General features: G+C 46.0%; 1 protein-coding gene across 2 annotated transcripts in view; it reads left to right on the top strand.

Moving 5' to 3' along the window:
- Nucleotides 1-26,140, top strand: part of LOC138493198 (tripartite motif-containing protein 42-like) — an 807,816-nt gene that overhangs the window by 355,325 nt on the left and 426,351 nt on the right. For both annotated transcript variants that reach the window (XM_069620359.1, XM_069620360.1), the window contains exon 4: nucleotides 110-343. In XM_069620359.1, the coding sequence (XP_069476460.1) occupies nucleotides 110-343 (234 nt within the window). The remainder of the gene's footprint in view (nucleotides 1-109; nucleotides 344-26,140) is intronic.

Below are 26,140 nucleotides of genomic sequence, written 5' to 3'. Positions count from 1 at the left end.
TTTGTCTTTTAAAGAATAATAAACATTAACATGTCCTCCTTTATTGAATCACAGAATTCTTTCTGATGTCAAGTTTTATTAATTTCTCATTGCGACATTTTAATTTCAGATCTTCTGGGCCCCACTCACGGAAAATAAAGTTGTGAGGTATTATGAAGTACAGTTACAGGAAATCATGTGTGTCAACAATGTCCAATCGTTTCCTCGTGATCAATCAGGGCTCTTCTCTGGTATCAAGCAAGAAACATTCAAGGCAACAGAACTCAATGCAAATTCGGAATATCTGTTCAGAGTACGTGCTGTGAACAACATTGGACGAGGAGAATGGAGTGATCCATATAAGGTAGCCCTACGTTTTAAAATGCAGTTTGAAGAATTAATATGTGCTTGCATACTGATGTGCTAAACAACATAAAACAAGCATTGACAAAGCCAACAGTTTGGGCTTTTGTGTGTAGGCATGGGATAAGCATTTTCACGGCACTACCATAATCTTACTACCTGGCAATAAGTTGGCAACTGCTGGAAAATGGTGTGATTATCTGGGCAAAGGAGAACAGTACCTATACTGACGCCAACACTGTTGGCTTTGTCAGTGCTTGTTTTGACCAGAACTTCGGTGCAAGCTACAGATATAAATTAAGCGGCTGAAGGTACCCTAGGTTAGGAATTTGTTTTACACCAGCAGCACATTTAGGACTTGACGTTACACACTAGCACATTTACAACTAAAATGAAACCAATTTCTCTCAAAAGACTGCTTAGAAATGCACATGAAGGGCAAAGTTTGTTATTAATTCATAAAACTAACTCAGAGATCACAGCATGTTTATAGACAGTCAATGGGTTGGTAAATACCAAAAAACCCACAAGCTGTCTGTCATTTCGCAAATGTTATCTCCCTTCTACCTGTACTCTTAATTCAATAGTTTCAGCGTATAGGTGGCGCTTGAGAACATGTAATAGCCAAAACTAAACAGGGGCTACTTTTTACCCATCTGAGAAAACTGCTAATTGATAGATACCTGTAAGCAATGGATGAGTGTTGCAAGGTCCTCAAATTACACAATGGGCCTCATTACAAGTGTGGTGGTCTGGAAATAAGGGTGCCGATAGAAACGTACCGTCACCCTTTCTGGACCGCCACACTACAAGTCTGCCTGCAGGGGCCGTTGCACCCAGCAGTTCTGACCTGTCAGACGCAATGGTCCTGGTAGGTAGACTTGTCACAGAAGCACCGTCACCGTTAGCAACGGTGCCGGTGCTTCCAGGAACAGGGAACAACATTTTCCAGCACCTGACTTCCCAATCCGCCAGGAATTGTAATGTTGCAGTGGCATCGGGATATCAGGCGCTGAAAAAGTGTTACAAGACCAGTGGCAAGCCCGCCGGTAGCACCACTGCTGGACTAGTAATGAGGCCCAATATCTTTGTATGTTACTTATTAGTCACCTTTACTTATCCTGACTAGGTGTACTACACCTGCCTCACAAGATGAAGGTCTGCTAACCAGTGTCATCTCATCTTGAGGAGAACCATCTCTGGTTCCGGAAGCACCTCAAAACCTTTCTCTTTGCTTCTGCTTTTTCCCCTCCACTCCTCTGCTGACCTCCTATCTGTAACTGGAACTACACTGGCTACTTGGACACCGTCTGATCTCGGGACCAGGTCCCTCCTACGCCCGCCTCTCACACCTGCACTGCCCTCCTGGCAACCCCCGCACTTGGGGACTGTTTCTGTATCCCTACAGTCACCCTTCCTGCCAGTGACACCTGTTGTCTGCACTTATCCATGCACTTGCCACATGCTGGCCACTACTTACTTATTGTTTTCATTTTGCCATGTACTGCACTGTCCCTGCCCCCTTCCCACGCACTTGCGCGATCTGAATGACACCTGGCCTAGTAGGATCGTTGTCCGTCCTCCCTTTGTTCCCCTCCCTTGCCTCGTTGCGCCTTGAAACACTTGTGTATAGGCGTGTTATAAATGTCATATCATATCATAACTGCACTATGAAGAGGCACAGGGGTTCTTGAAAGATAACAGGCAGAAATAATGTGTTACCCTGATAAAGCAATCATCTCTACAGGACCAGATGTTTTTTGCCTTCTTGTTTAAAAATAAATCAACTTGCAGAGGTTATATAGACATGCTAGTGAAACTATACATGCAATCCGCGTGCATCACGGCCCTATATGATTCTCAAGTGACTATGCTGTCAGGTACTAGGAGCTGACATAGCCAACCACACACCGTAAAGCAACATCAGTACTAGCATGCCGACAGATACCAATACAGGATAGCTGGCTATCTCTAATGACAGGCAATAGTATTGCCCGTGCAATATTTCTATCTTCAAAATGCAAAAGTGTCAAAAGTTTATCACTTTGCCATGCCTTACTGAATTAAATGTATTGTGCAATGGCAGGCTACATACAATCCTTTCGAAACCCAGTACTCTGCAAACTGACATACACAGACTGGTCAAAGTGCCTCGAGGCCCTACCAATGGTAGATGAGTGCTCGTTAGAGGACATGTAACGTGACATATGAGATGTTTGTCAATACCTGAAGTAATAGTTTTGAGAAGGGTGATCAGATGACTCCAGGACCCCATGACACGAAATATCTAGTAGTTGGCTTTATATTTGTCAAATACTTCCTGTTAGTTTTAGCTTTGGCTCAACTGAACAAATTGCACAAAGGACGTAATACCAGTGGTTTGTACTATAAAGCCTACGTCTGTCAAAATGGTGTCAGATGACATACATGTAATCAGTGCATACATGTCTACATGGCTCATTCAATTCGGGAATTGCTAATCAAATCCTGTTTTTACTTTCCATACTGGGACTTGTAGACCTAAATCTACAATGGGAAAATCCAGGACTACAAGATTCACATAATGCCAAGTAAAAAACAGAACAGGATATTCATTTCCTGAATAGACTGGGGAACGCTGATATTTATGCTAATAATACATATGTGCTTGAGTATTTCCAGATGGACAATCCGGGAAATAATTTATCAGGTAGGATCTGGCTTTCGTCATAAGTAAACTCTCACCCCCAGGCATTCTATCAGGTTATAAGTGAATTCTATCACACCCCCTGTGCTTCGGGTGATGCAAAGCAGCATGAGCACATTTCACCTAACCTTCACAAAAGAAAATGTTGTGGTGGACGCATACACCATTGCACTGCCACATGGAATGCAGGCACTCAGCTTACATATTCTGAAAAACACAGGATAACCAAGTAAGCCGAATTGTTGTCAGCTCTCGGTTACTATTATGTGGTTTGTTCAGTCAATCCATGCTTTGCAGGAGTAAATAGGAGTCAATTCATAGTTCCCTGATATTGAGTGCCATCCATACACATCTGATAATCAGGCCAAATCCAGGACAATATGTTTTTCTCTGCACAATGGGCGACTCTGTGCAACACTGTGTAGCCAATGAAAAAGGCCTAAGGGGACAATTGTTTCTTTTGCTGACTGATACAGCTAAAGTATATGTTTTTTTTCAGCAAAAACTATGGTCGTTTTTGCAGAAAAAAATGAATGCAAAATGTGTGTGTGACACATGAAACATAGGCGGTCTGAAGTAGGTTTCTTCTGCACCTTGATCTTTCCTCAAATAGGTAGAGCAACAACCAAACAAGACAGATCTGCAGAAAATTGCTGGTATGTTAATCCCACAATCCTACATGCACCATTTCATTTTGGTTTCGGAAGATGCAAGTCCAATCTTTTTTTTCTTTGCATCCTGGTATCTTTAGTCCCAGATTTGCCCATATCCAGTACTACAACTCTCAGAATGAAAAAAAACAAAACCAGGGTTCTAAGGGGTAATGTTTCCATGGGTGCTCACAAATAAGTATAAAAGGCCTGCAGAGAAGAGTTGATACTCGAGCACAAACTATCCTACACTTATTTGAACATTCAAAACTTGAGCGCCTGCAGTAACGAATTAGGGCATGCAAGAACAGGATGGTGCAGATGTCAGCAAACCGTGAACAAGAAAATAATCATTGTTAGGGTTTTCCCTCTCTGGGCTTGTCAGAGATTTTGTCAGAGGGCTATACCTAACCTTGTGGTATTCTCTTATGGTGGTAAAGTAGTATGGCGTTATTATGGTAATGCCCTATATGGTGGGACAATGCTCCCCTCTAACATCTGTATTCTATTTAGGGCAACTCTAAAGACAGGTTACCATGCTTATCACACTTGGAATCTTGACAGTGCTAACTGTCACCCCCAGCAACTTATCTACGAGGCTGGGCTACTACCTTTGGCAGATCGTTCAGCTGTAAATATGCACAGATGAAATGCCGCACTCAAACTCTGTCTACCTACGGAACCCACAGTAAATCAAATGACACAACCCAAACACCATGAAATGTATCAAAACTTGGAGTGATTTTTATTGTGTACATTTATCATGGCAAATAAACTTACCGATCATGAAAAGCAACATTGAACAGTGATACAATTATCTGTGCGAAAGTGGATCAGCAAGAATAAACAGCAAGAAAGATAATCCCAAAATGAACACAGTTCAATGACAAAATGAAATGTATTCAACCTACTCTGACCTTGGGTCGTGAGATTTGGCAGGGGCCACGCTTAACAAAAAAGAACTTCTTAGAAAACCATTTGCTTCAAATTAAGTTTTTGACATAAAAAAAACCTTTCTGTCTGTGTGAAAATACATTCATTCGTACATGCACCACTGCTGGACTAGTAATGAGGCCCAATATCTTTGTATGTTACTTATTAGTCAACTTTACTTATCCTGACTAGGTGTTCTACACCTGCCTCACAAGATAAAGGTCTACTAACCAGTGTCATCTCATCTTGAGGAGAACCATCTCCAGTTCCGGAAGCACCTCAAAACCTTTCTCTTTGCTTCTGCTTTTTCCCCTCCACTCATCTGCTGACCTCCTATGTGTAACTGGAACTACACTGGCTATTTGGACACCGTCTGATCTCGGGACCAGGTCCCTCCCATGCCCGCCTCTCACAACTGCACTGCCCTCCTGGCAACCCCCGCACTTGCATACTGTTTCTGTATCCCTACAGTCCCCCTCCCTGCAAGTGACACCTGTTGTCTGCACTTATCCATGCACTTGCCACATGCTGGCCGCTACTTACTTATTGTTTTCATCTTGCCATGTACTGCACTGTCCCTGCCCCCTTCCCACGCACTTGCGCGAACTGAATGACACCTGGCCTAGTAGGATCGTTGTCCGTCCTCCCTTTGTTCCCCTCCCTTGCCTCGTCGCGCCTTGAAACACTTGTGTACAGGCGCGTTATAAATGTCATATCATATCATAACTGCACTAGGAAGAGGCACAGGGGGTCTTGAAAGATAACAGGCAAAAATAATGCGTTACTCTGATAAAGCGATCATCTCTACAGGACCAGATGTGTTTTGCCTTCTTGTTTAAAAATAAAACAACTTGCAGAGGTTATATAGACATGTTAGTGAAACTATACATGGAATCCACATGCATCACAGCCCTATATAATTCTCAAGTGACTATGCTGTCAGGTACTAGGAGCTGACAGAGCCAACCACACACCGTAAAGCAACATCAGTACTAGCATGCCGACAGATACCAATAGGGGATAGCTGGCTATCTCTAATGACAGGCAATAGTATTGTCCGTGCAATATTTCTATCTTCAAAATGCAAAAGTGTCAAAAGTTCATCACTTTGCCATGCCTTACTGAATTAAATGTATTGTGCAATGGCAATCCTTTCGAAACCCAGTACTGTGCAAACTGACATACACAGACTGGTCAAAGTGCCTCGAGGCCCTACCAATGGCAGATGAGTGCTTGTTAGAGGACATGTAGCGTGACAAATGAGCTGTTTGTCAATACCTGAAGTAATAGTTTTGAGAAGGGTGATCAGATGACTCCAGGACCCCCTGACAAGAAATATCTAGTAGTTGGCTTTATATTTGTCAAATACTTCCTGTTAGTTTTAGCTTTGGCTCAACTGAACAAATTGCACAAAAGGACGTAATACCAGTGGTTTGTACTATTAAGCCTACGTCTGTCAAAGTGGTGTCAGATGGACATACATGTAATCTGTGCATACATGTCTACATGGCTCATTCAATTCGGGAATTGCTAATCAAATCCTGTTTTTACTTTCCATACTGGGACTTGTAGACCTAAATCTACAATGGGAAAATCCAGGACTACAAGATTCACATAATGCCAAGTAAAAAACAGAACAGGATATTCATTTCCTGAATAGACTGGGGAACGCTGATATTTATGCTAATAATACAGATGTGCTTGAGTATTTCCAGATAGACAATCCGGGAAATAATTTATCAGGTAGAATCCGGCTTTGGTCATAAGTAAACTCTCACCCCCAGGCATTCTATCGGGTTATAAGTGAATTCTATCACACCCCCTGTGCTGCGGGTGATGCAAAGCAGCATGAGCACATTTCACCTAACCTTCACAAAAGAAAATGTTGTGGTGGACGCATACACCATTGCACTGCCACATGGAATGCAGGCACTCAGGTTACATATTCTGAAAAACACAGGATAACCAAGTAAGCCGAATTGTTGTCAGCTCTCTGTGACTACTATGTGGTTTGTTCAGTCAATTCATCCTTTACAGGAGTAAATAGGAGTCAATTCACAGTTCCCTGATATTGAATGCCATCCATTCACATCTGATAATCAGGCCAAATCCAGGACAATATGTTTTTCTCTGCGCAATGGGCGACTCTGTGCAACACTGTGTAGCCAATGAAAAAGGCCTAAGGGGACAATTGTTTCTTTTGCTGACTGATACAACTTAAGTATATGGTTTTTTTCAGCAAAATCTATGGTCGTTTTTGCAGCAAAAAATGAATGCAAAATGTGTGCGTGACACATGAAACATAGGCGGTCTAGAGTAGGTTTCTTCTGTACCTTGATGTTTCCTCAAATAGGTAGAGCACCAACCAAACAAGACAGATCTGCAGAAAATTGCTGGTATGTTAATCCCACAATCCTACATGCCCCATTTCATTTTGGTTTCGGAAGATGCAAGTCCAATCTTTTTTTTTCTTTGCATCCTGGTATCTTTAGTCCCAGATTTGCCCATATCCAGTACTACAACTCTCAGAATTAAAAAAACAAAACCAGGGCTCTAAGGGGTAATGTTTCCATGGGTGCTCACAAATTACAGTAATACTGAAAGTATAAAAGGCCTGCAGAGAAGAGTTGATACTCAAGCACAGACTATCCTACACTTATATGAACATTCAAAACTTGAGCGCCTGCAGTAACGAATTAGGGCATGCAAGAACAGGATGGTGCAGATGTCAGCAGAGCGCGAACAAGCAAATAATCATTGTTACGGTTTTCCCTCTCTGGGCTTGTCAGAGATTTTGTCAGAGGGCTATACCTAATCTCGTGGTATTCTCTTATGGTGGTAAAGTGGTATGGCTTTATTATGGTAATGCCCTATATGGTTGGACAATGCTCCCCTCTAACATCTGTATTCTATTTAGGGCAACTCTAAAGACAGGTTACCAGGCTTATCACACTTGGAATCTTGACAGTGCTAACTGTCACCCCCAGCGACTTATCTATGATGCTGGGCTATTACCTTTGGCAGATCGTTCAGCTGTAAACATGCACAGATGAAATGCCGCACTCAAACTCTGTCTATCTACAGAACCCACAGTAAATCAAATGACACAACCCAAACACCATAAAACGTTTCAAAACTCGTAGTGATTTTTATTGTGTATATTTATCATGGCAAATAAACTTACCGATCATGAAAAGCAACACTGAACAGTGATACAATTATCTGTGCGAATGTGGATCAGCAAGAATAAACAGCAAGAAAGATAATCCCAAAATGAACACAGTTCAATGACAAAATGAAATGTATTCAACCTACTCTGACCTTGGGTCATGAGATTTGGCAGGGGCCATGCTTAACAAAAAACAACTTCTTAGAAAACCATTTGCTTCAAATACAATTTTTGACATAAAAAAAACCTTTCTGTCTGTGTGAAAATACATCCATTCGTACATGCACCTCACTTATCACAGGTATATTCACCTTGGCTGTGGGCGAGATTTCTGCGTTGTTATCACGGGAAACCCCTCTTTGTTGTTCTGCCAGCATGCACAAGTATCGCAATCCCCGCACACTCAGGCAATCCAGATAGAAGGACACAACCTCTCTGCCAGGATGTCTGCTCCCCTGTCTACAGCCCATCTCTTCAGTCTGCTGTCTGCCAGGAAAACTTTGCCCCTCAGCACTGCACGATTCTTGCCAGTCTCTTGCTCATCTGTCTGCTGTTCGGCTTGCCTACACCCCTTCTGTCTCCTGAATTTAAGTGCTATCCCTGTCAATCTCACTAAAACCTGCATCTTTTCCTGACGTGCACCATCACCCGATCCGGCCTCAGTATTTTCCCCTTGAAGAATAGTTTTGCAAATACATTTGCAACAATCATTTCCTGCACACAATGGAGCTTTCTCAACAGTGTATATTTTCGTTCGTGTAATGAAACCACAGCCAGTAAACTGTGCTTGCACTTTTTAAAAGCACCTCATTTTTTACATCTCATCTGAGCCTGCTTTGCACCTATTTGTTAAAGACATGTTACCAATTAATGGGAAAGGGTGTAGATGGATTAGTTTAGATTAGTATGTACACAGTACAAACCGGACAGATGATCTGTTGCTCTGAACCCTTAGCATTTTAAACACATGCTTACTGCAAGAATATGCATTTCCATTTTTAATGTGCCCCAGCCATTTCATGTCTGTATTCTCCACATGAATCCCCTTGCCATTGTGTACTGCCTTCTCTGTGTCCCTACACTCCTCTGTGTCCCTACAGGCCTTAGCCCTGCATTAAACCCCACAACCAATCTTCAAGAGAGTGCTGGAAGCCTTGTACACAGCTGTCTCCTCTGGAACACCCCATGTTCAGGAGATCGCTGCAAACATGGACAGTGTTCCACAACAGTCACTATGGCTGCAATGAATGGAGAGCCGAGTTGAAAACAAGTGATTGTCAGGGTTATGGTGGCTCCTCCAGAAGAAAACTACATGCTGTCACTGGAAACTCCTCTTTGAAACACAGTAGAGCAGGAAAGGTAAAATGCTGTTGTCTTTTATCTAGCCGCTCCAGTGCTTTACTTATGCTTTTTGTCTCTCGACTCAAAGTTCACACTGCCTAAATTTAAACGCAGGAGGTGCATTAAACAACATGTCAACATTCTCTAATCCATTCCTGAGACTTTAATGCAGTCGTGGTTTAAATGTTCCATTATGGGGCTTGTAGTCCTGGCTTTTCCTGTTATAAACTGCAAGACCCAGAATTAAACATTAAAACCAGGACTTAGACTATTGTCTCCCGAATGGATTGAATAATGTTGGCATGTATGGTTAAATGGAGGTGTAATGATGTTATAGCTCTATTTAACACTCTGCCCCATTTTGAAGCAGTGATAATATGGAGGAGGGGCACAGCGCGGAAAAAAGATTTCCACAGTACATTCCTCCCCCATCATCCTTTCCCCTCACTCTCTGGCCGGCTTCCCTTAGCCCTCCTCCTACCCCCAACTGCGAGGCTATGAACCTTGACCCCACCCTTTCCTTCTCTGCCCACATCTCTGAGGTCTCTAAAAAGTCAAATTTCCTACTGCACCACCTCAGAGGTACTCTGCCTTTCCTCTCCTTCCCCCAGAAGCTCGTGGTATCCCAAGCTCTGGTTCTCTCTAGGTTGGACTATTGTAACAGCCTCTTTCTAAATCTACCTGCCTCTACTCTCCACCCTCTGCAACTAATCCAGAACAGGATTGCAAGACTTGTCCTTGGCCTCAAGCCCTGGGATCGTATCTCTCCAGCTCTGAAATCTCTCCATTGGCTCCCAGTGGATGCAAGGATTAAATTCAAAACCCTCTGCATTGTCCACAAGGATTTCTGGGGCTTGGGTCCAAAATACATTCTGCTATCCCTCCGCAAATACCTCCCCTCTCAAGCTCTTCGCTCCTCTACCTCTAATTCCCTGGGGGTCGTTTTTCAAAGAAACAAACTGGGGATAGATCTCCGTCTTCGGCTGGGGCCTCCCTCTGGAACAGCCTCCCTGCCACTCTAAAACTTGAGGAGAACCATCTCCGGTTCCGGAAGCACCTCAAGACCTTCTTGTTTTCTTCTGCCTTCGCTCCCCCTCTCCCCTGCTGATCTGTTCTCTCTTGGCACCGTGCACCTGGCCACCCTCTGTCCTCCGGGCCCAGGTACCTGCTCACCCTGCCACCCTCCCACACTGCCTCCGGGCCACCCACACTGGGGTCTGTATCTGTACCCACACAGCTCCACCCTTTTTCTTCCTGCACTTATCAGACCTACCCTGTCTGCTGCCTTAAACATAGCACTTGCAAATTGCTGGCTGCACTACCACTGTTTGTTGCCTTTATTATTTATTTATTGTTAATTATCCGTTCCTCCTCTGCTTCGCACTTTCCACTTTTCCCCCTTCCATTCACTTTTCCCCTCTCCCTCTCTCATGCACTTGCGCGTTCTCAATGTCACTGGGCCTAGTAAGATCGCTGTTTTGTTCTCCCCTGTTCCCCTCCCTTGCCTTGTCGCGCTCTGAAACACTTGTGTACGAGCGCGATAGAAATAAAATATCAATATCAATATCATCGGGTCAACATACATTATCCATACCATACAGTTAATGCTTGTCCAGCCCTGGTTAGTTTGGGCTTTTTAACAGGACTTCAGTGAAGGACACGCACAGTGCTTATCGAGTGAATGAAGGCACACCTTGTAAGATGTTTTTGTTACACCAATAGCGTGTTTACAACTTCAATTATGTAATTAACTCTCAGAAACTGCTTAAAAAAGCCTGACAGGCACTTGAGTGCAAAGTCTGAAGGTAAGGCTTGATTAAAGTGAGCTCAAAGATTTCCCCATGAGGAGGAGTTTTGGGCGGGGAGAGGCAGGAATTGGTGGGAAATCGCCATATAAATTAGCATGGCCATGGACCGTCAATGGGTGGGCTCATAACCAAACACCACTTATATACTGTGGGCCTCATCACGAGTTGGGCGGTAGCCCCGGCGCTATTAGCGCTGGGGCTATTAGCGCTACCGCCAAACCCCCCAGTGCTAATAGTGCCGGATCATGGGTTTGGCGGAACGGCTGGTTCCCATTCCCCATTGGGCCCATTCAGGAATTACTCATTCTCCTATTGGTCCCAATGGGGAATTTTCACCCTATTACCCCCGGCGGTTTTCACGCCGGCGGTAATAGCGCCGAAAATTGGCAAATTTGCAGCAGATTTGCCCTCAGCTCAGAGCTGGGGGGAAATAAGCCAAGGCCATGATCTGGCAGACCCTTAAATGTGGCAGTAATAGTGCTACCACCACATTTAAGGGTTACCAAACTCGTGATGAGGCCCTGTGTGTCCCTACTGATGTGTAATTTATGTGTGTCCCTCCTCAGATGCCAATCCTCCCAATCTATACTGTATTGCAATAGTTAAGGCTTATAGGTGTCGCACGCGACACCTAATAGCCCAAATGAATGAATGCATTTTTCTTGCCACTCTGTAGGCAAACAGCATTTTGTTGGTTTTGCTGATTTGACTTTGATGATTGTGTTTTATATCCACAGACACCATAGATTTCCTTAACTAGTTCTAAATCAAGGCAATACAAGCAGGAGACCTAGGGTGCTACGAGCAAGGCCACATAATGGGCAGACCAGATGTTTGTATTTATTTTGAATTTTGGTATAGTGCTCATAAGACCTGACAGCCACATCAGAGCTCTCTAGTTATAATTCCTCTAGCTGATGAGAGGAAGAGCGTTCCAGAGGATAGTTCTTTGAGTGTAGCGGGTTCATCACCAAACCTTTTCTACCTATCAGGCTGGGTGGCTAGAAAGTTCTAGGTGCCCGACTATGTAGATCTGGTCATTCTATACCGTTGGACTAGCTTGGATAGGCAAGATGGTGCCATTTCTTACATAGCAGCATATCTTGAAGTGGACATAATCACATTTTGTGCAGTAATATACTCTCTTCATGGCTGAAATGATGTTGGTTGCCATCTGCAACATAGAGATGTGACTGCTATATTTTTGTACCATCTGAGGTTTGCTCAAAGTGTTTTCTAGGAGCCCAGGTTAGAAGGTGTTCCAGTAATCCAAAGGTGAGGTTTCTACTGCAAACACTAGAGCGATTGTCAGCGGTATAGCTATTAGTAGCAGAAGTGAAAGGAGAGCAGCAAATGGGAGAAGACCCTTTGGTGACAGGGATTATTTCAGGTGTGGGGGGCATGCCAGCATCTAATACTACACTTATGTTGCACACTTTCTCAGTTGTCTGAGGGGCAGGCAGGGTGAAAGGCCTCAGGCAAGTTGAATTAGGAAGAAGTTTGGTTTGCATCTCCAAAGGACAGGTTCTCTATCTTGGATGGGTTAAGGGAGAGTTTGTTTTGGCTTGTGCAACTTTGCACATGACTCAGGCATGTTGCTTCCTTCAGTTGGTCATTGTTATTCTCGTATAGTATTAAGTATAGCAGGGTGGGGGGAGCGCTAGAGAGCCCAGGACCAAGATGGCCACCTTTATGTGAGCTCCGGAGAGGGCCTGTGCTGGAGGAGTTTGAGAGCAGACCCAACAGGGGTTTTATGAGCCGAGAGACGGTGGAGGAGCTGCGGGTACGTTAAGGAAGGCAGCAGTGCATTTTGGAAATTTTCCGTCTCCTGGTTCTGCCAAAAGGAGTGGTACAGGGCCAGAGAGCCCGGCTCGGTGTGTTGGCGGCGAGTGCTCGTGCGTGATCTGAGGCACTGCTTAGAAGGAGGCGGAGGGACATCAACACCCGGCAGTAAGTGTAACATCCTACAAGTAGCGGGGTACCCTTTGAACAGCGGGACACGACGGGACCGAAATTGGAGCATCGTGGGCTTGTGCGGCAGGTGGAGCCGGACGCCCGACAAGACGCTGTCCTGAGGGGGCTGCCGAGCGGCGCTGGGAATCCTGGGCTGCAGCGGAGTACTGTGTGCTGGCCTGACAGAGGCTGAGGAAGTGGAGCCTCCCTGGTGGGGGGTGCGGACCCTGTCGGAGAAGGGTGCGCCCCCCACCCAGCTGCGGCGAGCGCTGGCGGCCGAACTGGAGAGATTAGAGCGGCGGGGCCGGTCGGGCACACGCGGTTAGAGGAGAGCGAGGGCCTGCAGGCTCGGGAGCTGCAGACAGCCCGGAGGAGCCGCTGGTGAGGAGCCGCATTAAGCACAGTGGGCAGAACTGCAAGCGGGGTCTCGGGCGCTCCAGAGGCGCAGTGCGGGGGGGCGATGTGTGGACCCTGACTCCCCAGAGACTTTTCAGTCAAGGTGGGGAGGCAGTTGGTGGCCAAGGGGAGGCACCAAGGCTGAATATCGGTGGTGCATGAGCTGCTCTGGGGAAGGAACACCTCCAACTAATGGCTCACAGTGTCAACAGGGGCAAACTCAGCACAGACACATCAAGGCCCGGTAGGCCCGATATCAGTGAGAGGACTACGGCGCGGGAGCACCCGATAAACAAACCCGAACCGTTTGGGGAGGAGGTGGCTGAGGTGGGTGCACGCAGTGAGGCCAAGAGAGTCTTCACCTCAGGAATCTAGGAGCGAGACGCTGGTCTGGAGCAAGAAGGAGTCGGGGTGGAGTTCACAACGACTCCCTCCCTGAGCTACTCCAATGCGGGGGTGGGAGCCCAGAGGGTGTAGAGGCCGGATGATGAGGTTCTTCTACAATTGCAAGGCCGAGTGGGGCTGACTCTGGGAAAACTGCAAGACTTGGGACGACTGTGGTCAAGACCAATAGGGGACACCGGGTGGTGATATACAGAATAAAGTGAGGTGGCTAACCGGTTGGACCTGACCCGGGCCAGATATTCAAAAAGGGGATTTACTGGATTGCATCACTGGCCAGAATAGGGGGTGCAGGCCCGCAGCTATCCGGAAAACGCCACCACAAGTGGGCACAGTCAATGTTTGAGCAGGCCCTAGCAGAGAGTGGTTACACAAGGGTGAGAGGGGTTGATGGACAAAGAGAACAGAGGTACTGAGGCAGTACCATATTCACCCCACTGGAAGTCTTCTGGCGAGCCCTTGGCCTGAGTGGGGGGAGACGTGTGGGGTCTTTATGGCGAAAGGGGGGAAGAGGCAATCCCGTTTGCCATTTCTCCAGAAGGAAGGTCCACGAGAGCACAAAGAGTCTCTGGTAACTGCATTGGGACGTCCTGCAATGGCAGCGGCACAGTCCCCGTCGGGGAAGAAGTCTGGAATGTGTGGGGACCCCCCGCCTCAGAACTGAGTGTGATCCTTCCTGAGATGCGCTCTGGTTTTGCAGCTATAAACACGAAGCTGGATGGCTTAACCTACAAGGTAGACAGGATGAAGGAGCGCATCGATAAAGAGAGCAGTAGAACCTAAGAGGTGGAGAACAGGGTTGGTGCCTTGGAGGACACCAGTCATGAGACGGTGCAAGCAGTCCAGGAATTGGGGAGAGAAGTGAAAGCAATACGAGACAAAAATGAAGACCTTGAAGTGAGGTCGCAGAGAAATAATATCAGGGTGGTAGGGATTCCAGAGACGGTACCGCAGAAGAAAATGGAAGAGTTCATGGAATCTTTCATTAAGGAGGTCCTCGAGGAACCGGTGTTGTCCCCTCAGTTCTTGGTGGAGAGGGCGCATAGACTCTCCCAGACTGTTCCGAGACCGGGCCAGAATCCGCGCCCGGTGATAGCGAAAGTGCTTAACTATCGAGATCGGGATACAATATTGAGGAGGGCAAGATAACTAGGAGACCTCACCTACATGAATAGCAGCGTGTCCTTTTATCCAGACTTCACACCAGCAGTCCAGAAAGCCCGCTTGTCCTTTACATCAGCAAAGAAGGCCCTGCGAGACAAAGCCCTACAATATTCCACGCAGTACCCCTCTAAATTGAGGGTACAGCACAGGGGATGAGTGTATTTCTTTACGGAGCCTGCTGCTGTCCATGAGTTTATAGACAACTTGCCAAAATAAGGGTGCCAGCGTGTAGTGGTATCGCCTGTTGGGAAGGCATTCTGCGGGGTGTGTTGGGATGAAAGCCATCATAACGCGCTGGGAACACTGACTGCCACCAACAGCGGATGCAGACGCTTGGGCACCGTTGGGTCTAGTTGAAGCATTGCTAAGCATGTAACTAGTCGGTCCGCAAGCTGTGGTGAAAATTGTTCTGAGGTTGTTCCTTCTCTGGATCATGCGTATGGGAGGCATCTTTGGGAATGGCTGTCTATGCCCCTGGGCTGTTGCCCATGTTGTTTCTGATGTTAAGATGTTGTAGAGGTACTGGGGTTTCCACTGCAGGTTGGGGTTGGGCAGTGTGGGTGGGGGGAGGTTGGGGATTGGGGGGTGGGTGCGAAAGGGGGGGAGGGAAGGGGGATTGCCCGGTTGGCAATTATAGGGGGTCACGAAAAGGTTCACATCATCTCACATTGGCCATGGGACAGGCAGTGATGAGGCTAGTAGGGAGGGGTTATTTCCTTCTCTGCTGCATGTCACACCCAGGCAATGGTACGTAAAATCATAAGTTGGAATGTGCGGGGGCTGAATGACCCGCGCAAAGTACGAAAAGTGATACAATACTGTGAGAGGCACGGGGCAAAAATAGTTTTGTTGCAGGAGACCCACCTCAAGGGGAAAGGGAACGAGGGAGTTGCAAGGGCCTGGAGTGACTGTAAATAGTACATGTCCTATTCTTCATACTCAGCGGGGGTGATGACTCTGGTACATAAATCCATAGGCTTCAGGGTAAGCGAAACCTATGTTGACCCTGGGGGGCGATTTGTGATAGTCTTGGGGTGTGTGGGACAGATGAAGCTAACTCTGGTTAATGTGTATGGGCCAAATACTGATGAACCTGGATTCTTTGATTCCTTGGTGGGGCGATGCTAGACGCCAATATCTTTTGGGCGAGTGATCTCAATGTGTGGCTGGATCCATGCTTAGACAGGACAGGGGAGACTAGGAAGTGCACAAAGGCTGTGCTGAGGACAATGGAAGTCCCACACCTTGTGGATATTTGGCGACTGTTGCATCCTGGGGAGCAGGGATACTCACACCACACAACGGCATATGATACATCCACGAGGATAGATTACATCCTGGGCAGTCATCATATGGTACACTGCACGGAGAGCTGTGAGTTGCTTCCGAGAACTCTCTCGGATCACTCGACTATTCTCTCGTCGGTGCACCGAGGCAATGCACCCCCGCGACCACACTGGAGGGTTAAACAGGCTGCCCTCCTGGATATCGCATTTAAGAGTGATGTGCATGAATTGATGAAGAACTATTTTCTGGAAAATGCGGGTACAGTACAGGGGAAGGGAACTCTATTGGAAGCGTTCAAGGTGGTGTTGAGGGGGGGTTGCATGTCCACTCAGCTGGGAGTGCTGAAGTTAATCCGTAGGCAGCTGCAAGAAGCTGAACTGGAAATAAAGCGCTGCGAGTGGGAGGTAGAGAGGCGGAATACCCTGGGTGTGCTGGCTAAATTGAAGGAGGGACTGGACCGCTTCCGGGAGCTAGAAAACAGGGAAGTAAACTACTTTGCTCGACCCGCTATGGCACGTAGATATGGGGAGGAGGGGAGGCCGGGAAGATATTTGGCCGCACTGATTAGACAGGAACAGGGATATAGGGAGATACAGGCGCTGAGGACAGCCAGGGGAGAGATTAGAGTGAGCCCATGTGAGATAGTGGAAGTATTCCGTGAGTACTATGAAAGTGTGTATGCTGTGAGAGGCACAATGCATACAGATGCACTTAGGGAATATATCAGGGCAGCGGAAATCCCTAAACTTGATGCTGAGGCGGTGGAGGCTCTGGCAAACCCTATATCGGTGGAGGACATATTGAGTGCGGTGCAATCTCTCCCCACTGCTAAGGCCCCGGGTTCAGATGGTATAACGGCAGAATTTTATAAGGAGTGGGGGGCGGAGGTCGCGCAGCACCTGCTAGAGGTGTGGGAGGAGGGGATGCGAGTGGGTATGCTGATCCCCTCAATGAGGGAGGCAGTGGTTACATTGATCCTTAAGCGCGGGAAGACCCGATGGAATGTTCATTGTACCGCCCAATTTCTTTATTGAACCTTGATACTAAAATATTTGCAAAGATCCTGGCAGATCAATTGCTCCCTTACGTTGCACAGATTGTTCACTGGGACCAGTCGGGGTTTATACCTGATTGGTCCACTTCACTGAATCTCAGGCGACCTTTTGCAGTTCTTCTATGGAGAAGGCTTTTGATTCTGTGACGTGGGAGTATCTGTTTGAGGTGTTGGCGCAAGTGGGAGTCCCGGCATACTATCTGAAAGCAGTGAGACTGCTCTAAGCGGGCTCTAGTGCGCATATTAATGTAGGAGGTACGTGGTCCGCAGTGTTCAAGCTGGGGAGGGGGACCAGGCAAGGCTGCCCCCTGTAGGCCGTTGCTATTCGCGATTGCGATAGAGGTACTGGCTAGGAGATTGAGGAGGTTTCATGGACAGAGAGGACTAGCTATGGGGGTCCGAGCGAGCTGGTGTCGTTATACATAGACGATGCAGTGATTTACATTAAGGACCCAGTGACCAATCTAGCGCCGATTACACAGGAAATAACCGAGTTCGGCAATGTATCTGGGCTTCTGCTGAATCGATCTAAGTCCTCCCTGTTCCCGTTGAACGAGGAGACTACCCGTCCACCGGATATGGAAGGTTTTAACTGGGAACAGGAGGTTGTGATATATTTGGGGGTGAAGGTTAGCAGGGGGGCCCAATCTTTGCTACATAACAACCACAGGAGCTATCTGCGGGAGTTACGATCCAAGGTGGATAGATGGTGTAGATTCCCACTTACTCTAATAGGCAAGGTTGCTCAGGCCAAGATGTGGTAGTACCCAAGCTACTATATATCTTTCAGAATATACCTGTGTGGCCAGGGAAAAGTTACTTTGGGGAGGTCCGCTCCCAAATGACCAAGTTGGCGTGGCACCCCAAGGCACCACGCATACGGTGGGGGACGCTGGAGCTTCCATGGGATCAGGGGGGAATGGGGGCTCCCGACATGGAAGTATATTTTCTGGCAGCCTAGGTTCCTTTGCGCGGTTCTGGGTGACGGGGGCGCAGCAGACACCCCATGTGCGTATAGAGAGAGGTTCCGTCCATCCCCACACACTGCAGGGAGTATTGATCACAGGAAAGGTGAGGGATGACTGCAAGGTTGATCCAGTGGCATGTACAGTACATGCGTGGAAGAGGGCACTGGTAAAAATGGGTGTGGTTCGTCCGTTTGACCCAGGGATCTCATTGTGGCAGATAGAGGCTTTGTGGGCAACATTATGAGTATGGTGGTAACGGTAAAAAAAAAAAAGCGATATTGTAAATACTGCCTGTTTTTTAAATAAGACCTGAACTATGAGTTGGGGTCAAAAGTGATATTTCCTGCCTGGGGTACAAAGAAAGTACTGCATGGGGCTAAGATAACACATATTACCCCATACAGTTCTTTCTATGAACCCCTTGCCTGCAGGAAATACCCCATACAATCCCAACTCATAATTCGGCAGTATTTAAAAAATAGACGGTACTGGAAATGACACGGTGTATTACTGGTAACACCAGACTCTGGCTCATGAGGTCCTGTGTGATTATCAAGACTACATGGCCTGGTCCTTCTAATTGACCCGGTGCACCCCAGCATTGTATTACTTCTGTAGGGTTGCAAATGGTTGGGAGGGAAATCTGTCCTCTCCGGAGAAGCTCTATGCAGCATTTGCAGTAGTTGCTGTGCAGAGCCCAAGCCCCCACAGAGAATACATTGAAATTCACTCTCTTTGTATTGTGGCCACAACCCAATGATAATATAGCGCAGAGCGCAGCTCCCAGTACTACTGCTAATGTTCTTACAGTGCAGCTCAAAAGCAAGGAATGATAACAAACAACATATTGCAGCTCACGCAACCAACCAATATTCACATAGTTGCCAACATGTTCCATTCCAATCTGTTGCTTATCCAGTCAGGGTCTTTTCTTTGCATTCTGGGACTTGTAGTTCTGCTTATCTCTTTATAAAACTCAGACTACAAGTCCCCGAATTTAAAGAAAAAACACAGACTGCAATCACCCACAGAGACAGAGTGGAATGGATCATGTTGGCAAATGTGTGTTCAGAGCATTGCGGCCTCCAGCAAGTACAAATGAGTTCCATCCCCAGCACACACCAACCAATGTTCGCAGTACTGATCACCCGAACCAACCAACATCCAAACTCATTGTGGGCCCAAAACGCGGTAATCGTTTTTTGAAACACATACAGCTGGACTCCCAATCCATGCCGCCTGAATTCCCTGGGACACAGATGGAAGGGAAACCGAGGACAACGTAATGAGCCCCCTAAGTAGAGGCGAGGGACCCTTTGGCTGCATATAACGGGACTAGGTGACAGGTGATGCTGTCCCATCCCAATCCCTGGACCCATGCTACAAAGACTAGCAAAAACTAAAGAATATATGGCACGCACATGGGAGCAAAGATTGGAGCGCCTCACAACAACACCATAGGCAGCGCATTAAAATCCCATGCAAGCATTGTATTCAGGATGATAAAGGGTCAGGAAACACCTGTGAAGGCGAAGCACCCCCTAACAGCCTGATAAATAAACACGAGTTCCACGGTACCCTATCATAATATAGTCCGAACACATCTGGGGTACTCACTTTGATGACAGAAAAACATATCGGAACTGGAAGAGCCTGTGCTGTGCACAGTAAAAATCAACATAACAGCACTGAAAACAGCATTCCTGGAGGGTATAATACTGGCCTCATACCTACACTGTCCTGAATTCCCAAGGGGGAAACTGGGCGTTGGGGGACAAGAACCACATAGTACTGACAGCAAACACCTGGTAAAAAATACATGGATGAAGAAATGTATAAAGTCACTTCAGAGTTCAACACTGAAGCAAATGAAAATCACTAGTAAACACCAAACGCCACTGACTTCAAAGGAGTAGGAGTGCCAAATTACAACAAAACTGAGCCTTTGAGGACATCCACACAAATGGCCACTGATGAGAACCGTGACGCACATGACTAGAATGACAACAAAGATGCTGGTCCCTCTTTGACTCTTCCTGAATGAAACAATCTCAAACAGACAGTCCTCTGCTTACGTTGTGTCCAACTAACCACCAGGACCAAAGCTAGTGATTCGTGGTGCACTCGCTCTCCCTCTCGAAAGGGCTTCCAGACAGAGATCTGCCTTTGTATGTGGTTGGGGGCTACCTCTGTGACTAGGAGCGTGTACACAACACAGCCGGGTGCCAAGTGGCGGCGCGGTCTCGTGGTGTCCTCCTGGCTCAGTGACTCCTGAGTCCTGGCTCTGGGTCCTTGGTCCTGGCAAGGGCCCAGGCCCAGCCAGGCCCGAGGAGGGGACCGCGCCGCCGTTCCCGGGCTGGCCCGGCCCTTGGAATCTTCACACTGCTTAAGTTACATGGTCAGAGAGTGTCCACTTACATGATATTGAAAGTTGGCTGCTGGTGGGGATTCTCTGTCTCCTGTCAGGGCCTGGGGGGGCAGTGGAAGACTAGCAGGCACTAGTGTGAGTGAAAAAGCAGGGCCCAGCCCCCAGCAACTAGGCCGCACGCAGCAAAGCAGTGCATTAGGCTCTCTTGAAGACCAACACCACGCCTAGACACCTTCAGTTCACAGTAACTCGTGAAACGAAGGTGGTGCTGCGCTGCCTCCTGTGGCAACAACAACACGTCACCATGTCAGTAAGAACAGCCAATGAAAACTGCACATTCTGGTTACTATACAGAATTTATCAAAATACTGCATACTAACAACAAAACGGTAGTTTTCATTGGCTGTTTGCAACTGTTTGTTGTTGCATTGCTATTGCTGGTCCCCATGGCTGTCACAAGGGTTGGTGAGGCCCGGGGCAAAACATTTGGTGATGCCCCCTTACAATTTTTTGCACTGGGCCAGCAGAGGCACTGCTGCAAACAAGCGATGCGAGAAATCTCCCCTTGAGTTTGTGTGGAGGACACATATATGCTTTATTACTACAACTGCAACTCAACTACAGCAAAGTTAGATTTCTCTACTGAAGAGAGATTTAGCCCAGACTAACTTTTGTATCATATGCATCAATATATGTAGGATGGCATGACAGCGTGTGGTGCATGAGGAGAACTCTGCCCCTTTGTGCAAATTAAAACACACATCATACACAGTGACAGATAGATGAGGTACAGTAGAGGCTGGTGAATTTCTGAACTGAAGAGGCTTAAATGTTTGCACCAATTATGCAGGATCGACAGAGCACAGTAAGGGAAAACAAACCAACCAAGGGGCACTTGAGAGGGTTTCTCACTCCCATAAAAATGTTTGAAACATTGGGTTAAAATGATGCATTTTACAGCACTTTCTTTGCATGTTATGTAGAAAGCCATACAGTTTGCAATTGGTTTTGTATGGTAGCACATGGAACAACCTAATAGTTGCAAGTCACCAAACTTTGTCCACAACATATGCCAGTATAAATATATATTCATGCTGGTTGTTCCAATGTATGTGCATGCAAGCTGCACCAATATATGCTAGTATTACCATACAAGGACTTCCAGCCAGTATAAAAATGCCATGCTGCAGAAAGCATGTCCAGGCTGGCTGTGCGCCATAAGTGTTACTAGTGGCTAGACTTGCCAACATTCAATGTGGTCCAGTTTAGCCCTGTAGCAACACTTATGTTTGCTCTGGTCATGTCTTAACTTCTGGGCTCAGCTTTTAGATGGCCCGCGCCTCCAGTGATTAGCATAGCATTATGAAATTAAATAGCCACTGAATTGGGGTGGTACGACTAATGGACAAAGGGAACACGAAATGCTATTCAGCTTCCTAACAGGGCTCAGAGAATTGGGAGGGAAGTGGGAGCAGGAATGGATGAAGATGTGTCAGGGCTGGTGGGGGCCCATTTCATGTTGATGTTGGGGTGGGGGGCACCCCTTGCCTTACCGTTTCGGAAAATAGGCCAAGGCACCTATGCAGTGCTTAAATCAATAATTTAATCAAAAGAATGCAGAAAGGTAGTTAAAAGCTGCAGACTATCAGTATGTTTCTGTGTCATAAGACTGCCAATATGGGGCAGCTGCTTGAGGAACCCTTTCAGCTGTAAAAGCGAAAAGGCCCAGACACCATCCCTCAGTGGAGAGTCCAACAGCGCAATTAGTTCATTGACTCCACTCACTAGCCGCTTTCAAAACTGTCATCTAGCCCCCAAAAATGTTGAGGCTGGCTGTGCCCCTGCCTGGCTGATGTACAGAGCCATAGCAGATGGAACAGGACACAGGCGTTAAATGGTGCCTGGGCTTCGCTGTTAATAAAGGTCTTTCAATTAATAAAACATTTCACTGTTAGCACCTGCATTCATATGCATACGTTTTTAGGCAATTGCAATCATGATGTGGGGTTAGCACTTGCATGCAAGGGGAGTGATAAGAAGGCAAGTGGGGGCATGGGACATAAGACAGCTCATTCTCACACCAGTCCATAAGTGTGACATTTCAGAAATGAAGGAGAGGGTTAACTGCTTGTAACATTGAAGCATCACCAGAATAGTCTCATTCAAATGCGCAATTTAGTTAAGTAAGTTAGCCTCTGCCCGATAGCCTCCGAAGTTAACGCCTCTCCCAACATTTAGGTCTTAGCTCCTCCCCCTGAAATTGTATCCTAGGTGCAACCCTGATGCCATGCCCCCACTCCTAAATTTAGTGGCCTGTTGGCCAATAAATGTAGGAGTTGGGGCTGGCACACACACTCACATACAACACTTTTACCTATGCATTCACCCACCAGTCACTCAACTCCTTGCATGCACACATACACAAAACCAAACAGCATTGACACAAACAAACACCAACATACAGGGTCGGACTGGAACAAAAAAACTACCCGGGCACCAAAAATAAAAGTGTCCCACATTTCCCAAGAGGTCCAGAGGCCCTCAAGAAGACATGCTAACAAAGTACTGAGGATAAAGTTTCCGGAAAGCTTCATGACAACAGGTCACCACTTTCCAGTCCTGGACTTCCTTTTTTGCAAATCACATGAATCGGCTATTTATGTCTAATTGAAGTTAAAAGACTACAGCTCGCAGAATACATTGTTATTTCATGAAAGCCCAGGACTGGGAAATGGTGTGCATAGACTTTGGAGTCATTTTATCCCACCAAACTGATGGATGGATGGCCACAGTCTGAACCCTACAATTGCACTTCAAAATGGAAAGTTGATCAACTGAATAACCAATTTGATAGGTTATTATCATCCACTTTACTGGCTAAATATTATTTCCATAACTTAGGTGCATGTTACAACTGATTATCACAGGGCTCAGAAGTGAAAAGAATATAAAAACAAAAAGGCAAATCTGTCAAGCAATCATGGGACGTGAAAATACATGGTTGAAAATGGAATCCATTTCTCTTCAACATTTCACATTACAGCAGCTGTCATGAGCACTACTTGAAAATGCAAAATGCAGCTAGAGGACGGGAAATGTTGAAGTAAAATAAACTTTTTTTTCTAGTTTAATAGACAGCCGAAAGGTGGAGAGAGACTAGCGTTTTAACCCTTCATTGGAAGTTGCCTACAGTACCAATAATGCATGCATGGGCTGCATCTCAACTCTCGTAGTGCAGCCGTTTGTAGAGCTTATACAATTTGAAAAATTCTCTTACTTGTATATAAACTCTTACACCTTTTAAGGTTGCTTACATTCAGTTTCCCAAGTTTAGTCATTTTTATCTCTGAGGCTCCAGTGTCTGTCAGAAGCAGGGTTTGGAGAGCGGCAGGCCGCGCCTGTGACAGGAATCACATGTGAGGGCCCGGGAACTTGATTAATGGCTCATTGCCATGCAACCTGGGCTGGAGCAGAACTGTATCACTTCTTGAACTCTTAAATGGCACCATGTTTCTTCGAGAACTGACACGATAGGTGCAGCTCAGCAAGAAATTAACAAAAGTAAAACTTTAATGAAAGGCAGCTGGAGGAAAATCGTCCCACACACATTAGGAGATAAAATCGTCCCATTTAAAGCCAAATTGATTTCGTGAAACGTCCATGGCCTGCAATGATTCATGATGGAAGCGAGGTGTGCAACGAAGAACAAATAAAACAATTTAAATTGCACTTGAGTTGGTTCCTTGAAGTTCCGGTGCCCAAAAAAAACTGCTGAAAAAACTGCTGGTAAAGCCCAGCGGCAAACACCGGCACAAATTAAGCACTGGTTGGGTGACTACGTGGTGATTGTTTTTGTGGGGAGGTTGGTTCTTAGGCTGTCTACTTTATTCTTCAAGTAGGAAAGGTGGACTTTACATTATTCCAAACTGATAGGGAAGCATTTCTTTGATAATCTTTCCCTGTTGTTCTGGAAAAGCTCTATAGAGGAGTTGTTACATTCAGAAATCTGGGGATCTAGTCGCCCTTCTATGTGTTGAGTAGGGTTTATCAGTATCTTCTGTAATGTATGCAGCATATCTTCCATCTAGGTATAAGGAGATGCTATTATGCAGAATTCTTGGAGCCGTTCCTGGAATGTGTTTAGATTGAACTATTATATTTGTTTCTGGTGCGTTTTTCTGCACATCTCCTCTATTATGTGGGAGTTAATGAGTACATGTTCAGTTCATGAGAGAGGTTGGTTTCTTAACTTATTATTCAAGACAGGGGCTTGTGGTTGAAGAGACTATATTTGGAGTACTAAAAGCATCAACCTTCAAGATTTTGCAGGAATGATTGTTAGAGAATTTGAGGGAAACGTCACCACCTTCATTGTGCTATTTTTGTTTTACAAAGAATGTTGTGTTTTTTTGGAAACGGCAAGGATATAACTGGAAGTGTAATTAAAGCAGGTCTCTATGATTGTCAGAAAATATAATTATTTGTTGGAAATCAGATCTCAAATGTTAGTAATGTTCTGGGCTTGACCTGGCATTTGAGACGGGCTGTGCTGGTTTGAGTTTCATGGGTTAGGTGGTCGGAATGTTCAAGGTAGAAGACGCAAGAGATATTTTTTTGGTACTTGAGGTGGGTTTCTGCTTTACCATGCATCTATTATCTGAGATCTTGCAAGTGGTCAGCTGCTTGGAGTTTATTGTTGAGGTGGTTGGTACTGATGTTTTCTGGAAGCCAGGTTTTGCCTTCTGGGAAGAGGCATAATCCTAGCTACTATCTCTTTTTGATTTGTTGGAGGGTACAATTGCCCTGAGGCTTTAAAGGTCTGGTCAGTTTGGGTTGGTCAATGTGGTTGGAACTTGTCTTGGACTGCACGATGAAGCAAGTGATTGCAGTTTCCAACTGGTTGCTCCAGATTGGCCCCACAAGCAGCACACCTGGTCCAAATGTAAGTGGGTGGAGTGTATGCAAAGTACACATTGTCTGAGGTAGCATATGTCCATCCATGGCCCTACTCTCATGTTACAGTGGGCATTTCTTTAAAAAGGGTCCCAATGACTTATACCAGAAGTATCTTTGAATTCATTTTGCTATATTCAAGGGCTTTTATTGTTACATCAGAAAACGTACCTCCTCTGTAAAGTGCACAAAGCAAGATAGGATGTAACTGCCATTTTTCACATGACCCCTTTGAACATGACCTAGATATAATTGTGAGTTCAGTGTTTAGCTCACTGAAAATATTCAACTTCTTGTTCTCAGGTTCTGCATGACAACAAATATTAAAAATAGTACCATCATTAGGTTTTGCAGATTTCTTTCTAGGAATTTTCCTATGCCGTCATTACCACTACTGGAAGCGGTAATACTGGGATTCCACCTCATTATGATAATATTGCTGGTTCGGTAGAAATGGGTGAAGATTTATAGAAACCCACATAGAGAATGACTGAAAACCCATAATGTTTTTTGTGGCTTTGTTTAATCGAAATACACCCTCATTGTGAAGATGGAACTGAATTGCGTACAGTAGTGACTCATACCATACGGTGCAATTCATTTTTTGAGTGCACATTGTACAAAAGGGTATGGTCGGACTCTTATGTGCATTACGTGCAAATATGG

This window comes from Ambystoma mexicanum, chromosome 10, assembly GCF_040938575.1.
Source record: "Ambystoma mexicanum isolate Mex_15411 chromosome 10, UKY_AmexF1_1, whole genome shotgun sequence".
Taxonomy (NCBI): Eukaryota; Metazoa; Chordata; class Amphibia; order Caudata; family Ambystomatidae; genus Ambystoma; species Ambystoma mexicanum.
The sequence above is the reverse complement of the archived record's forward strand: the minus strand, read 5'-3'. Positions and strand labels throughout refer to the sequence as shown.